General features: G+C 47.4%; 1 protein-coding gene across 1 annotated transcript in view; it reads left to right on the top strand.

Annotated features, from left to right (window-relative positions):
- The window catches only part of LOC134945336 (cytochrome P450 2K1-like), a 119,332-nt gene that overhangs the window by 15,938 nt on the left and 89,539 nt on the right, over positions 1–13,855 (top strand). The window contains exon 2 of the mRNA XM_063934540.1: positions 12,022–12,184. Coding sequence (XP_063790610.1) covers positions 12,022–12,184 — 163 coding nt within the window. The remainder of the gene's footprint in view (positions 1–12,021; positions 12,185–13,855) is intronic.

Here is a 13,855-nt window from a genome sequence, read left to right on the forward strand (position 1 = left end):
CATCAGTCATTACATAATAAATATATCTACCTGTCCGGCTGCAGTACTAGTGTGATATAATATATATTGATTTCATCTCCTTATCATCCAGTCTATATTAGCAGCAGACACAGTACGGTAGTCCATGGCTGTAGCTACCTCTGTGTCGGCAGTCGCTCGTCCATCCATAATTGTATACCACCTACCCGTGGTTTTTTTTTTTCTTTCTTCTTTATACATACTACTATAGTAGCTTACTGTAGCAGTCTGCGGTGCTGCTGAGCTGACAGTGTCCAGCAGGTCCGTCATCAGTCATTACATAATAAATATATATACCTGTCCGGCTGCAGTACTAGTGATATTATATATATATATATATTGATTTCATCTCATTATCATCCAGTCTATATTAGCAGCAGACACAGTACGGTAGTCCATGGCTGTAGCTACCTCTGTATCAGCAGTCGCTCGTCCATCCGTAAGTATACTAGTATCCATCCATCTACATTGTTTACCTGAGGTGCCTTTTAGTTGTGCCTATTAAAATATGGAGAACAAAAATGTTGAGGTTCCAAAATTAGGGAAAGATCAAGATCCACTTCCACCTCGTGCTGAAGCTGCTGCCACTAGTCATGGCCGAGACGATGAAATGCCAGCAACGTCGTCTGCCAAGGCCGATGCCCAATGTCATAGTACAGAGCATGTAAAATCCAAAACACCAAATATCAGTAAAAAAAAGGACTCCAAAATCTAAAATAAAATTGTCGGAGGAGAAGCGTAAACTTGCCAATATACCATTTACCACACGGAGTGGCAAGGAACGGCTGAGGCCCTGGCCTATGTTCATGGCTAGTGGTTCAGCTTCACATGAGGATGGAAGCACTCAGCCTCTCGCTAGAAAACTGAAAAGACTCAAGCTGGCAAAAGCACAGCAAAGAACTGTGCGTTCTTCGAAATCCCAAATCCACAAGGAGAGTCCAATTGTGTCGGTTGCGATGCCTGACCTTCCCAACACTGGACGTGAAGAGCATGCGCCTTCCACCATTTGCACGCCCCCTGCAAGTGCTGGAAGGAGCACCCGCAGTCCAGTTCCTGATAGTCAGATTGAAGATGTCAGTGTTGAAGTACACCAGGATGAGGAGGATATGGGTGTTGCTGGCGCTGGGGAGGAAATTGACAAGGAGGATTCTGATGGTGAGGTGGTTTGTTTAAGTCAGGCACCCGGGGAGACACCTGTTGTCCGTGGGAGGAATAGGGCCGTTGACATGCCTGGTGAAAATACCAAAAAACTCAGCTCTTCGGTGTGGAAGTATTTCACCAGAAATGCGGACAACATTTGTCAAGCCGTGTGTTGCCTTTGTCAAGCTGTAATAAGTAGGGGTAAGGATGTTAACCACCTCGGAACATCCTCCCTTATACGTCACCTGCAGCGCATTCATAATAAGTCAGTGACAAGTTCAAAAACTTTGGGCGACAGCGGAAGCAGTCCACTGACCAGTAAATCCCTTCCTCTTGTAACCAAGCTCACGCAAACCACCCCACCAACTCCCTCAGTGTCAATTTCCTCCTTCCCCAGGAATGCCAATAGTCCTGCATGCCATGTCACTGGCAATTCTGACGAGTCCTCTCCTGCCTGGGATTCCTCCGATGCATCCTTGCGTGTAACGCCTACTGCTGCTGGCGCTGCTGTTGTTGCTGCTGGGAGTCGATGGTCATCCCAGAGGGGAAGTCGTAAGCCCACTTTTACTACTTCCACCAAGCAATTGACTGTCCAACAGTCCTTTGCGAGGAAGATGAAATATCACAGCAGTCATCCTGTTGCAAAGCGGATAACTGAGGCCTTGACAACTATGTTGGTGTTAGACGTGCGTCCGGTATCCGCCGTTAGTTCACAGGGAACTAGACAATTTATTGAGGCAGTGTGCCCCGTTACCAAATACCATCTAGGTTCCACTTCTCTAGGCAGGCGATACCGAGAATGTACACGGACGTCAGAAAAAGACTCACCAGTGTCCTAAAAAATTAAGTTGTACCCAATGTCCACTTAACCACGGACATGTGGACAAGTGGAGCAGGGCAGGGTCAGGACTATATGACTGTGACAGCCCACTGGGTAGATGTATGGACTCCCGCCGCAAGAACAGCAGCGGCGGCACCAGTAGCAGCATCTCGCAAACGCCAACTCTTTCCTAGGCAGGCTACGCTTTGTATCACCGGTTTCCAGAATACGCACACAGCTGAAAACCTCTTACGGCAACTGAGGAAGATCATCGCGGAATGGCTTACCCCAATTGGACTCTCCTGTGGATTTGTGGCATCGGACAACGCCAGCAATATTGTGTGTGCATTAAATATGGGCAAATTCCAGCACGTCCCATGTTTTGCACATACCTTGAATTTGGTGGTGCAGAATTTTTTAAAAAACGACAGGGGCGTGCAAGAGATGCTGTCGGTGGCCATAAGAATTGCGGGACACTTTCGGCGTACAGGCACCACGTACAGAAGACTGGAGCACCACCAAAAACGCCTGAACCTGCCCTGCCATCATCTGAAGCAAGAAGTGGTAACGAGGTGGAATTCAACCCTCTATATGCTTCAGAGGTTGGAGGAGCAGCAAAAGGCCATTCAAGCCTATACAATTGAGCACGATATAGGAGGTGGAATGTACCTGTCTCAAGCGCAGTGGAGAATGATTTCAACGTTGTGCAAGGTTCTGCAACCTTTTGAACTTGCCACACGTGAAGTCAGTTCAGACACTGCCAGCCTGAGTCAGGTCATTCCCCTCATCAGGCTTTTGCAGAAGAAGCTGGAGGCATTGAAGGAGGAGCTAAAAGGGAGCGATTCCGCTAGGCATGTGGGACTTGTGGATGGAGCCCTTAATTCGCTTAACAAGGATTCACGGGTGGTCAATCTGTTGAAATCAGAGCACTACATTTTGGCCACCGTGCTCGATCCTAGATTTAAAACCTACCTTGGATCTCTCTTTCCGGCAGACACAAGTCTGCTGGGGTTCAAAGACCTGCTGGTGACAAAATTGTCAAGTCAAGCGGAACGCGACCTGTCAACATCTCCTCCTTCACATTCTCCCGCAACTGGGGGTGCGAGGAAAAGGCTCAGAATTCCGAGCCCACCCGCTGGCGGTGATGCAGGGCAGTCTGGAGCGACTGCTGATGCTGACATCTGGTCCGGACTGAAGGACCTGCCAACGATTACGGACATGTCGTCTACTGTCACTGCATGTGATTCTCTCACCATTGAAAGAATGGTGGAGGATTATATGAGTGACCGCATCCAAGTAGGCACGTCAGACAGTCCGTACTTATACTGGCAGGAAAAAGAGGCAATTTGGAGGCCCTTGCACAAACTGGCTTTATTCTACCTAAGTTGCCCTCCCACAAGTGTGTACTCCGAAAGAGTGTTTAGTGCCGCCGCTCACCTTGTCAGCAATCTGCGTACGAGGTTACTTCCAGAAAATGTGGAGAAGATGATGTTCATTAAAATGAATTATAATCAATTCCTCCGTGGAGACATTGACCAGCAGCAATTGCCTCCACAAAGTACACAGGGAGCTGAGATGGTGGATTCCAGTGGGGACGAATTGATAATCTGTGAGGAGCGGGATGTACACGGTGATATATCGGAGGATGATGATGAGGTGGACATCTTGCCTCTGTAGAGCCAGTTTGTGCAAGGAGAGATTAATTGCTTCTTTTTCGGTGGGGGTCCAAACCAACCCGTCATTTCAGTCACAGTCGTGTGGCAGACCCTGTCACTGAAATGATGGGTTGGTTAAAGTGTGCATGTCCTGTTTATACAACATAAGGGTGGGTGGGAGGGCCCAAGGACAATTCCATCTTGCACCTCTTTTTTCTTTCATTTTTATTTGCGTCATGTGCTGTTTGGGGAGTGTTTTTTGGAAGGGCCATCCTGCGTGACACTGCAGTGCCACTCCTAGATGGGCCAGGTGTTTGTGTCGGCCACTAGGGTCGCTTAGCTTACTCACACAGCTACCTCATTGCGCCTCTTTTTTTCTTCTTTGCGTCATGTGCTGTTTGGGGAGTGTTTTTTGGAAGGGCCATCCTGCGTGACACTGCAGTGCCACTCCTAGATGGGCCAGGTGTTTGTGTCGGCCACTAGGGTCGCTTAGCTTACTCACACAGCTACCTCATTGCGCCTCTTTTTTTCTTCTTTGCGTCATGTGCTGTTTGGGGAGTGTTTTTTGGAAGGGCCATCCTGCGTGACACTGCAGTGCCACTCCTAGATGGGCCAGGTGTTTGTGTCGGCCACTAGGGTCGCTTAGCTTACTCACACAGCTACCTCATTGCGCCTCTTTTTTTCTTCTTTGCGTCATGTGCTGTTTGGGGAGTGTTTTTTGGAAGGGCCATCCTGCGTGACACTGCAGTGCCACTCCTAGATGGGCCAGGTGTTTGTGTCGGCCACTAGGGTCGCTTAGCTTACTCACACAGCTACCTCATTGCTCCTCTTTTTTTCTTCTTTGCGTCATGTGCTGTTTGGGGAGTGTTTTTTGGAAGGGCCATCCTGCGTGACACTGCAGTGCCACTCCTAGATGGGCCAGGTGTTTGTGTCGGCCACTAGGGTCGCTTAGCTTACTCACACAGCTACCTCATTGCGCCTCTTTTTTTCTTCTTTGCGTCATGTGCTGTTTGGGGAGTGTTTTTTGGAAGGGCCATCCTGCGTGACACTGCAATGCCACTCCTAGATGGGCCAGGTGTTTGTGTCGGCCACTAGGGTCGCTTAGCTTACTCACACAGCTACCTCATTGCGCCTCTTTTTTTCTTCTTTGCGTCATGTGCTGTTTGGGGAGTGTTTTTTGGAAGGGCCATCCTGCGTGACACTGCAGTGCCACTCCTAGATGGGCCAGGTGTTTGTGTCGGCCACTAGGGTCGCTTAGCTTACTCACACAGCTACCTCATTGCGCCTCTTCTTTTCTTCTTTGCGTCATGTGCTGTTTGGGGAGTGTTTTTTGGAAGGGCCATCCTGCGTGACACTGCAGTGCCACTCCTAGATGGGCCAGGTGTTTGTGTCGGCCACTAGGGTCGCTTAGCTTAGTCATCCAGCGACCTCGGTGCAAATTTTAGGACTAAAAATAATATTGTGAGGTGTGAGGTATTCAGAATAGACTGAAAATGAGTGGAAATTATGGTTTTTGAGGTTAATAATACTTTGGGATCAAAATGACCCCCAAATTCTATGATTTAAGCTGTTTTTTAGGGTTTTTTGAAAAAAACACCCGAATCCAAAACACACCCGAATCCGACAAAAAAAATTCGGTGAGGTTTTGCCAAAACGCGGTCGAACCCAAAACACGGCCGCGGAACCGAACCCAAAACCAAAACACAAAACTCGAAAAATTTCAAGTGCACATCCCTACTATTTACACACATTCTCGTACACTACTCAGACCGGCGATTGTGTCGCCATGGGTTTATAGCGCTGTAGCAGCGTAGACTGATACCTTATCAGCGGAGATTGAAACCCTAGATAAGGATACCATGTTATTGTCCCTAGTGTATATATATATATATATTTATATATAAAAGATGTTGTCTTATATATATATATATATATATATATAAGACATGCCCAGAGAGACGTTAGTCTACTGGGTTCTAGAGTCAACGCTATGTCGATTTCTGCTAGACATGTCCTGTGGAACATGCAATGGACAGGTGATGCCGACTAAAAGAGGCATATGGAGTTGTTGCCTTACAAGGGTGAGGAATTGTTCGGAGAGGGCCTCTCGGATCTCGTCTCCACGGCTGTGGCAGGTAAATAAATTTTTTTGCCATATATTCCCTCACAATCTAAGAAAGCGCCTCATTATCAAATGCAGTCCTTTTGTTCCAATAAAAGCAAGAGAGCACGTGGATCGTCCTTTCTTGCCAGAGGTAAGGGCAGAGGGAAAAAGCTGCACAACACAGCTAGTTCCCAGGAACAGAAGTCCTCCCCGGCCTCTGCTAAATCCACCGCATGACGCTGGGGCCCCACTGAGGGAGTCAGCTCCTGTGGGGGCACGTCTGCGACTGTTCAGCCATGTCTGGGTCCACTCACAGGTGGATCCATGGGCAATAGAAATGTTTCCCAGGGTTACAGGCTGGAATTCGAAGAAGTACCTCCTCGCCGGTTTCAAATCGGCCCTACCGAAACAACCCCTAGAAAGGGAGATAATGTTACATGCGATTCACAAATTGTGTCTGCAACAAGTGGTGGTAGAGGTTCCCCTGCTTCAAAGAGGGCAGGGGTACTACTCAACTCTGTTTGTGGTTCCGAAACCGGACGGTTCGGTCAGACCCATTTTAAATTTAAAATCCCTGAACCTTTACTTTAAACGGTTCAAGTTCAAGATGGAATCACTCAGGGCAGTCATCGCCAGCCTAGAAGGGGGAGATTTTTTGGTATCTCTGGACATAAAGGATGCATACCTGCATATCCCCATATATCCTCCTCATAAGGCGTACCTGAGATTTGTGGTACAGGATTGTCATTACCAATTTCAGACGTTGCCGTTTGGGCTTTCCACGGCCCCGAGAATTTTCACCAAGGTAATGGCGGAAATGATGGTGCTCCTGCGCAAGCAGGGTGTCACAATTATCCAGTACTTGGACGATCTCCTCATAAAAGCGAGATCACGGGAGAAGTTGCTGAGCAGCGTATCACTTTCACGGAATGTGTTACAGCGACACGGCTGGATTCTCAATATTCCAAAGTCGCAGATGAATCCTACAACTCATCTGCCCTTCTTGGGCATGATTCCGGACACAGACCAGAAAAGGGTTTTTCTTCCGAAGGAAGAAGCGCAGGAACTCATGACTCTAGTCATGAACTTGTGGAAACCAAAACAAGTGTCAGTACATCATTGCACTCAGTTCTGGGAAAGATGGTGGCAACATACGAAGCCATGCCATACGGCAGATTCCATGCAAGGGCCTTCCAATGGGACCTATTGGACAAATGGTGTGGGTCGTATCTGCAATTGCATCAGCGGATCACCCTGTCCCCCAGTGCTTACCTTCTAGAGGGCCGCAGGTTCGGCATTCAGTACTGGATCCTGGTGACCACGGACGCGAGCCTCCAAGGTTGGGGAGCGGTCACACAGGGAAGAAATTTCCAAGGACTTTGGTCAAGTCAAGAGACTTGTCTTCACATCAACATCCTGGAACTAAGGGCCATATACAACGCCCTACGTCAAGCAGAGATCTTACTTCGAATCGACCAGTTCCGATCCAGTCAGACAACATCACCGCAGTAGCTCATGTAAACCGCCAAGGCGGCACAAGGAGCAGAGTGGCAATGGCAGAAGCCACCAGAGTTCTTCGCTGGGCGGAAAATCATGTAAGCGCTCTGTCAGCAGTGTTCATTCCGGGAGTGGACAACTGGGAAGCAGACTTCCTCAGCAGACACGATCTGCATCCGGGAGAGTGGGGACTTCATCAGGAAGTCTTTGCGCAGATTTCAAGTCGGTGGGGACTACCCCAAATAGACATGATGGCATCCCGTCTCAACAAAAAGCTACAAAGGTATTGCGCCAGGTAAAGAGACTCTCAGGTGGTAGCTGTGGACGCCCTAGTGACACCGTGGGTGTTCCAGTCGGTATATGTGTTTCCTCCTCTTCCTTTCATACCCAAGGTGTTGAGGATAATAAGAAAAAGAGGAGTGAGAACAATTCTCATTGTTCCAGATTGGCCACGAAGAACCTGGTATCCGGATCTGCAAGAAATGCTCACAGAAGATCCGTGGCCTCTTTCTCTAAGGCAGGACCTGTTACAACAAGGTCCCTGTCTGTTCTAAGACTTACCGCGGCTGCGTTTGACGGCATGGCGGTTGAACGCCGGATCCTAACGGAAAAGGGTATTCCGGATGAGGTCATTCCTACGCTAATAAAGGCTAGGAAGGTTGTGACGTCTAAACATTATCATCGAATATGGCGAAAATATGTTTCTTGGTGCAAGGCCAGGAATGCTCCTACGGAAGAATTCCACCTGGGCCGTTTTCTTCACTTCCTACAAACTTGAGTGAATTTGGGCCTAAAATTAGGCTCCATTAAAAGTTCAGATTTCGGCCTTATCCATTTTCTTTCAAAAGGAATTGGCCTTATTACCTGAAGTACAGACTTTTGTGAAGGGAGTACTGCATATTCAGCCTCCTTTTGTACCTCCGGTGGCGTCTTGGGACCTTAACGTGGTGTTAAGTTTCCTTAAGTCACATTGGTTTGAACCACTTAAGACAGTGTAGTTGAAATATCTCACCTGGAAGGTGGTCATGTTGTTAGCCTTGGCTTCGGCTAGGCGAGTTTCGGAATTGGCGGCTTTATCACATAAAAGCCCCTATCTGGTTTTCCATATGGATAGAGCGGAATTGCGGACCCGTCCTCAATTCCTGCCTAAGGTGGTCTCATCCTTTCATATGAACCAACCTATTGTCGTGCCTGTGGCTACACGTGACTTGGAGGATTCCGAGTCCCTTGATGTGGTCAGGGCTTTGAAAATTTACCTGGCCAGAACGGCTAGGATCATAAAAACAGAAGCACTGTTTGTCCTGTATGCAGCCAACAAAGTTGGCGGCCCTGCTTCAAAGCAGACTATTGCTCGCTGGATCTGTAACACGATTCAGCAGGCACATTCTACGGCAGGATTGCCGTTACCAAAATCAGTTAAGGCACATTCCACTAGGAAGGTGGGCTCTTCTTGGGCGGCTACCCGAGATGTCTCGGCACTACAGCTGTGCCGAGCTGCTACTTGGTTGGGGTCAAACACCTTTGCAAAGTTCTATAAGTTTGATACCCTGGCTGAGGAGGACCTCCTGTTTGCTCAATCGTGCTGCAGAGTCATCCGCACTCTCCCGCCCGTTTGGGAGCTTTGGTATAATCCCCATGGTCCTTGCGAAGTCCCAGCATCCTCTAGGACGTTAGAGAAAATAAGATTTTAAACCTACCGGTAAATCTTTTTCTCGTAGTCCGTAGAGGATGCTGGGCGCCCGTCCCAAGTGCAGACTACTTCTGCAAGACTTGTATATAGTTATTGCTTACATAAGGGTTATGTTATAGTTTCATCGGTCTTAGACTGATGCTATGTTGTTTTCATACTGTTATCTGTTTAATAGATACACAAGTTATACGGTGTGATTGGTATGGCTGGTATGAATCTTGCCCTTGGATTAACAAAAATCCTTTCCTCGTACTGTCCATCTCCTCTGGGCACAGTTTCTCTAACTGAGGTCTGGAGGAGGGGCATAGAGGGAGGAGCCAGTGCACACCCAAAGTCTTTCTTAAAGTGCCCATGTCTCCTGCGGAGCCCGTCTATTCCCCCCATGGTTCTTACGGAGTCCCAGCATCCTCTACGGACTACGAGAAAAAGATTTACCGGTAGGTTTAAAATCTTATTTTTTTCAGCTTGCTCTGATACTGGATCGCACGCAATCAAGTAGACACAGATATAGGGCTTTATGTAACAGGCTCTGAGCTAAAGGAACTGGCAAGGAACTTTCATGTTATTGCCAGTTATAAAATCTTTGGGGAGGATAATTATGTGCAGTTCAGCACTGAATAAAAGCTTTCTTTATTTGGGAGTTGTGTATTGTTTTTGCAGCTTATTATAAAATTATTATAAATATTTTTTGGGGGGTAATACTGTGCACTTAAACAAACAAGCAGTCTGTTGTTTTGGTCAATCTGTCCAATACACAACACAGTGACTTCTCAGCCTTTCTAAAGGTCCCCACACACTAAAGATGGCAAATCATCTTCAAGATTGGCTTTCTGAGTTTCAAAGCATTACATGACCAGGGCCCAAGGTACCTGAAGCAGCTTCTGACCCCATACTGCCCCACTCGATTACAGCGATCTGTAGATGAAGGACTTTTAGCAATACCTAGACTCTCCCGTAATTCATCTGGGGGTCAAGCTTTTAGTCATGCGGCTCCGACTCTATGGAACTCACTTACCCGCACAGTGCGAGAGGCCACAACTATAGAATCCTTCAAAAGTAGACTCAAGACTTTCCTGTTTACTCAAACATTTCCATAATGTCCCTTTTAGTATCTTCATGCTTCTGCATTTTATGAAAATGTACTTCATTATTTTCTGTACTATATTATGCTATGTATCTGTTAAGCGCCTTGAGGGGGTCATTCCGAGTTGTTCGCTCGTTATTTTTTTGTCGCAACGGAGCGAATAGTCGCTAATGCGCATGCGCAATGTCCGCAGTGCGGCTGCGCCAAGTAAATTTCCTATGCAGTTAGGAATTTTACTCACGGCATTACGAGGTTTTTTCTTCGTTCTGGTGATCGTAATGTGATTGACAGGAAGTGGGTGTTTCTGGGCGGAAATTGGCCGTTTTATGGGAGTGTGTGAAAAAACGCTACCGTTTCTGTGAAAAACGCGGGAGTGGCTGGAGAAACGGAGGAGTGTCTGTGCGAACGCTGGGTGTGTTTGTGACGTCAAACCAGGAACGACAAGCACTGAACTGATCGCAGATGCCGAGTAAGTCTGGAGCTACTCAGAAACTGCTAAGAAGTGTCTATTCGCAATTCTGCTAATCTTTCGTTCGCAATTTTGATAAGCTAAGATTCATTCCCAGTAGGCGGCGGCTTAGCGTGTGCAAAGCTGCTAAAAGCAGCTTGCGAGCGAACAACTCGGAATGACCCCCTGAGTCCTATTGGAGAAAGAGCGCTATATAAATAAAGTTATTATTATTATTATTATTAAACGACTTGCAAACGATGCTGTGTTCCCTTGAACTCCCAGGAAGTCCTGGACAAATGATATTGGGTACAAAAAAGTGTTCAATTTGACAAACGACCTAACAAACAAACAGACAATTGCTGACTAGATTGCCAAATCTTCCCAGCAGTAGGGAAGATCTGAAGAAACGACAAATGAGCCGCGGGACCGCGCATCGAATCGCTATTTTTTCCTGAAAACAGCACTATTTCTAACGATTTTTCGTTACAATGCATCAAAATTGTGCAAATCTTGAATATAATCGTCTAGTGTGTGGACAGCTTAACCTTGTCGCTTTCTCATCTTGCACATACTGTAAGTCTCTGTCTAAAGGTGGGTACACACTAGATGATTGGCTCTATGAGCGACGTTGTCTAGTGTTTCTTAGCAAGTGTGTATGCACCTACCTGTCTGTCTGTCGCACCATTTTGCTGGACTGCACCTATGCACCTAGACAGAAGACACCCTTTGCGCACGCTTGCTGGTATAAAATGGTGGCTGAGAGTGGTGAGGAGCAGTTTATATGCATTACAAATTTTGGAAGACCGGAGATTTCTGGGAAAATTCTGTTTTTATTGTTTTGCGATCCGATTTTGGTGTGCACGTCCGAACCGCTCATCTGTAAATAAATTTATTATAAAACATTTATAAAAATGTGATGGAATGGTGAGCAGACATATTATTAGATGAATTAAACAATAAGAAAAATAGATATTGGTATGCTAGTTATTTAATTTTCATATACATATCTACTTTTAACAAAGTATTAAAATACAGAAAAGCAGCTTACTGTAAGAACAAAGGCTCAGCCTTGGACTTTTATAAACAAGCTTTCTATCAGGCAATAACATCATTTGGTTGTAATATGTTCTATAAGAATTTTTTTCTTTTTTTAACAATGCTGAAAGGACAGTTTTAATAGGAGGCAAAATGTCAAACTTATAGGCCCTACACACTGGGCGATAATACTCAAAGATATGAACTATCTCGTTCATTAATGAACGAGATACCGTTCATATATATGAGTGTGGAGGCACCAGCGATGAACGATGCGCGGCCCCGCGTTCGTTCATTGCTGGTGCCCCGTCGCCTGTGCATGCAGGCCAATATGGACGATCTCGTCCATATTTGCCTGCACTTCTATGGAGTCCCCCGTCACTGCCCCCCTCCCCCCCCCCCCCCCCCCGCCGCCGGGTCGCCCGTCGGCCGTATCCGCTGTCGGGCAGCTCGGCGGCGGATCGCTCAATGTGTATGGCCCTTTACTTTGCTTTAATGGAAAATGGTAATGTGGTAATGTGTTTCAGCTTTCTGAGAAATATGGAGACGTCTTTACTGTACAGTTTGGACCCAAGAAGGTGGTGATAATTGCTGGGTATAAAGCTGTGAAGGAGGCTCTCGTTACCCAAGCTGATGATTTTGGACAAAGGGTGGATCTACCAGTCTTCAAATTAATCTCAAACGATAAGGGTAATTAGAGCACAATTATATTAAAAAGAAAGATAGCCGTATAATATCTGAGACATTTCTATAAACAGAATAATGTAAATCTGACCGAGATATACTAGTATTGACTATGGCTTTGTAGTTTTCTCTTACGTCCTAGAGGATGCTGGGGTCCACATTAGTATCATGGGGTATAGATGGGTCCACTAGGAGCCAATGGCACTTTAAGAGTTTGAGAGTGTGGGCTGGCTCCTCCCTCTTTGCCCCTCCTACCAGACTCAGTTTAGAGAATGTTCCCGAAGGAGCCGGTCGCAGCTAGGGGAGCTCTCCAGAGTTTCTCTAGTAAAGTTATTTTTTACAGTTTATTATTTTACAGGGAGGCTACTGGCAACAGCCTCCCTACTTCGAGGGACTAAGGGGGGGAGTAGTGTCCGCCCTGCGGGGTCTGAGCCACTATCTCCGCTGACAGGACACTGAGCTCCTGAGGGGATCGAACGTTCCCCACCACAGGGGATCTCTGACCCCGGCAGCATGCTGCCACCCCCTTACAGAGCCAGAAGATCAAAAGATGGCAAAGTATGGTGGCACAAGGGTAGGAGCGCAACGCTGAGCGGCGGCGCTCCAGGAAGGCTCAACAGCACACAGTGTTGGCGCTATGAGGGGCATCCTGAGCCAGCGTCTTAATACCCTACACTGGTCACGGACGGTGACCGGAGACTGAATCCCCAGGCTTGCGTCAGAATCCGTGGTACACAGATGCTAACCGGAGCTCCAGCTAGCGACGGAATCCTCAGGCCAGTATAAAGAATTTGTGCAGGATGACGCGCCATCTTCAGGAGGCGTAACTTCTCCTCAGAGCGGACCCAGCAGCGTTCAGCGGCATTTCCCTGCCTGCAGTTCCTGTACACTGGGAGCTGTCCCTCCAAGCAACTCCAGCTATCCTGTGCGGTATCAGGGGGTTGTAGATGGGATGGGGGGGCTGTCTAAATCTATGTAGTCTATTAAGGTATACAGATGGCGATGGTAGTTTTATTTGTCCTACCTCAGTAAGCGCTGTGAGTGGGTTGGCTCCAATCTCTGTGTCTCTCTCTCTGCCATACTTGGGGGGGGGGGGGGGGGAGCTGTGACTGACATTCTGTGTGTGTGTATGTGTGTATGTGTGTGTGTGTGTGTGTGTGTGTGTGTGTGTGTGTGTGCTTCATACCTTCCATAGCCATGTCTAGGGACTCAGTGTCATATGCTGCTGCAGTGGTTTCCTCTCAGGAGGAATCCAGTTCATGTACACAGAAATGTAATCACGGTGCTGAGCCAGCGTCTATATACCCTAACTGGTCACAGTCGCTCGCTAACCGGAGACTGAATCCCCAGGTTAGCAACAGAATCCTCAGTACACAGATGCTAACTGGAGACTTAATTCCCCGGCTAGCGACGGATTCCTCAGGCCTGTATATAGAAGGTGCGCGGGAAGACGCGCCATCTTCAGAGGGCAGGGCTTCTTCTCAGCGTGGTCCCAGCAGAGTTCAGCGCCATTTTCCTATCTGCACCACAGACTGCAGATGGTGATGAAGACGTGCTGGGGGGGCGGCACCCCTTGCAGGGGGTGATGCTCTTTTTGAGGCCATTAAAGGTATGTTAAATATTGCTGACATGTCACCTGAGCAGGTTGAGGAGGCTTACTTCACTGACAATAAGAAA

Source organism: Pseudophryne corroboree, chromosome 7 (assembly GCF_028390025.1).
Source record: "Pseudophryne corroboree isolate aPseCor3 chromosome 7, aPseCor3.hap2, whole genome shotgun sequence".
Classification (NCBI taxonomy): Eukaryota; Metazoa; Chordata; class Amphibia; order Anura; family Myobatrachidae; genus Pseudophryne; species Pseudophryne corroboree.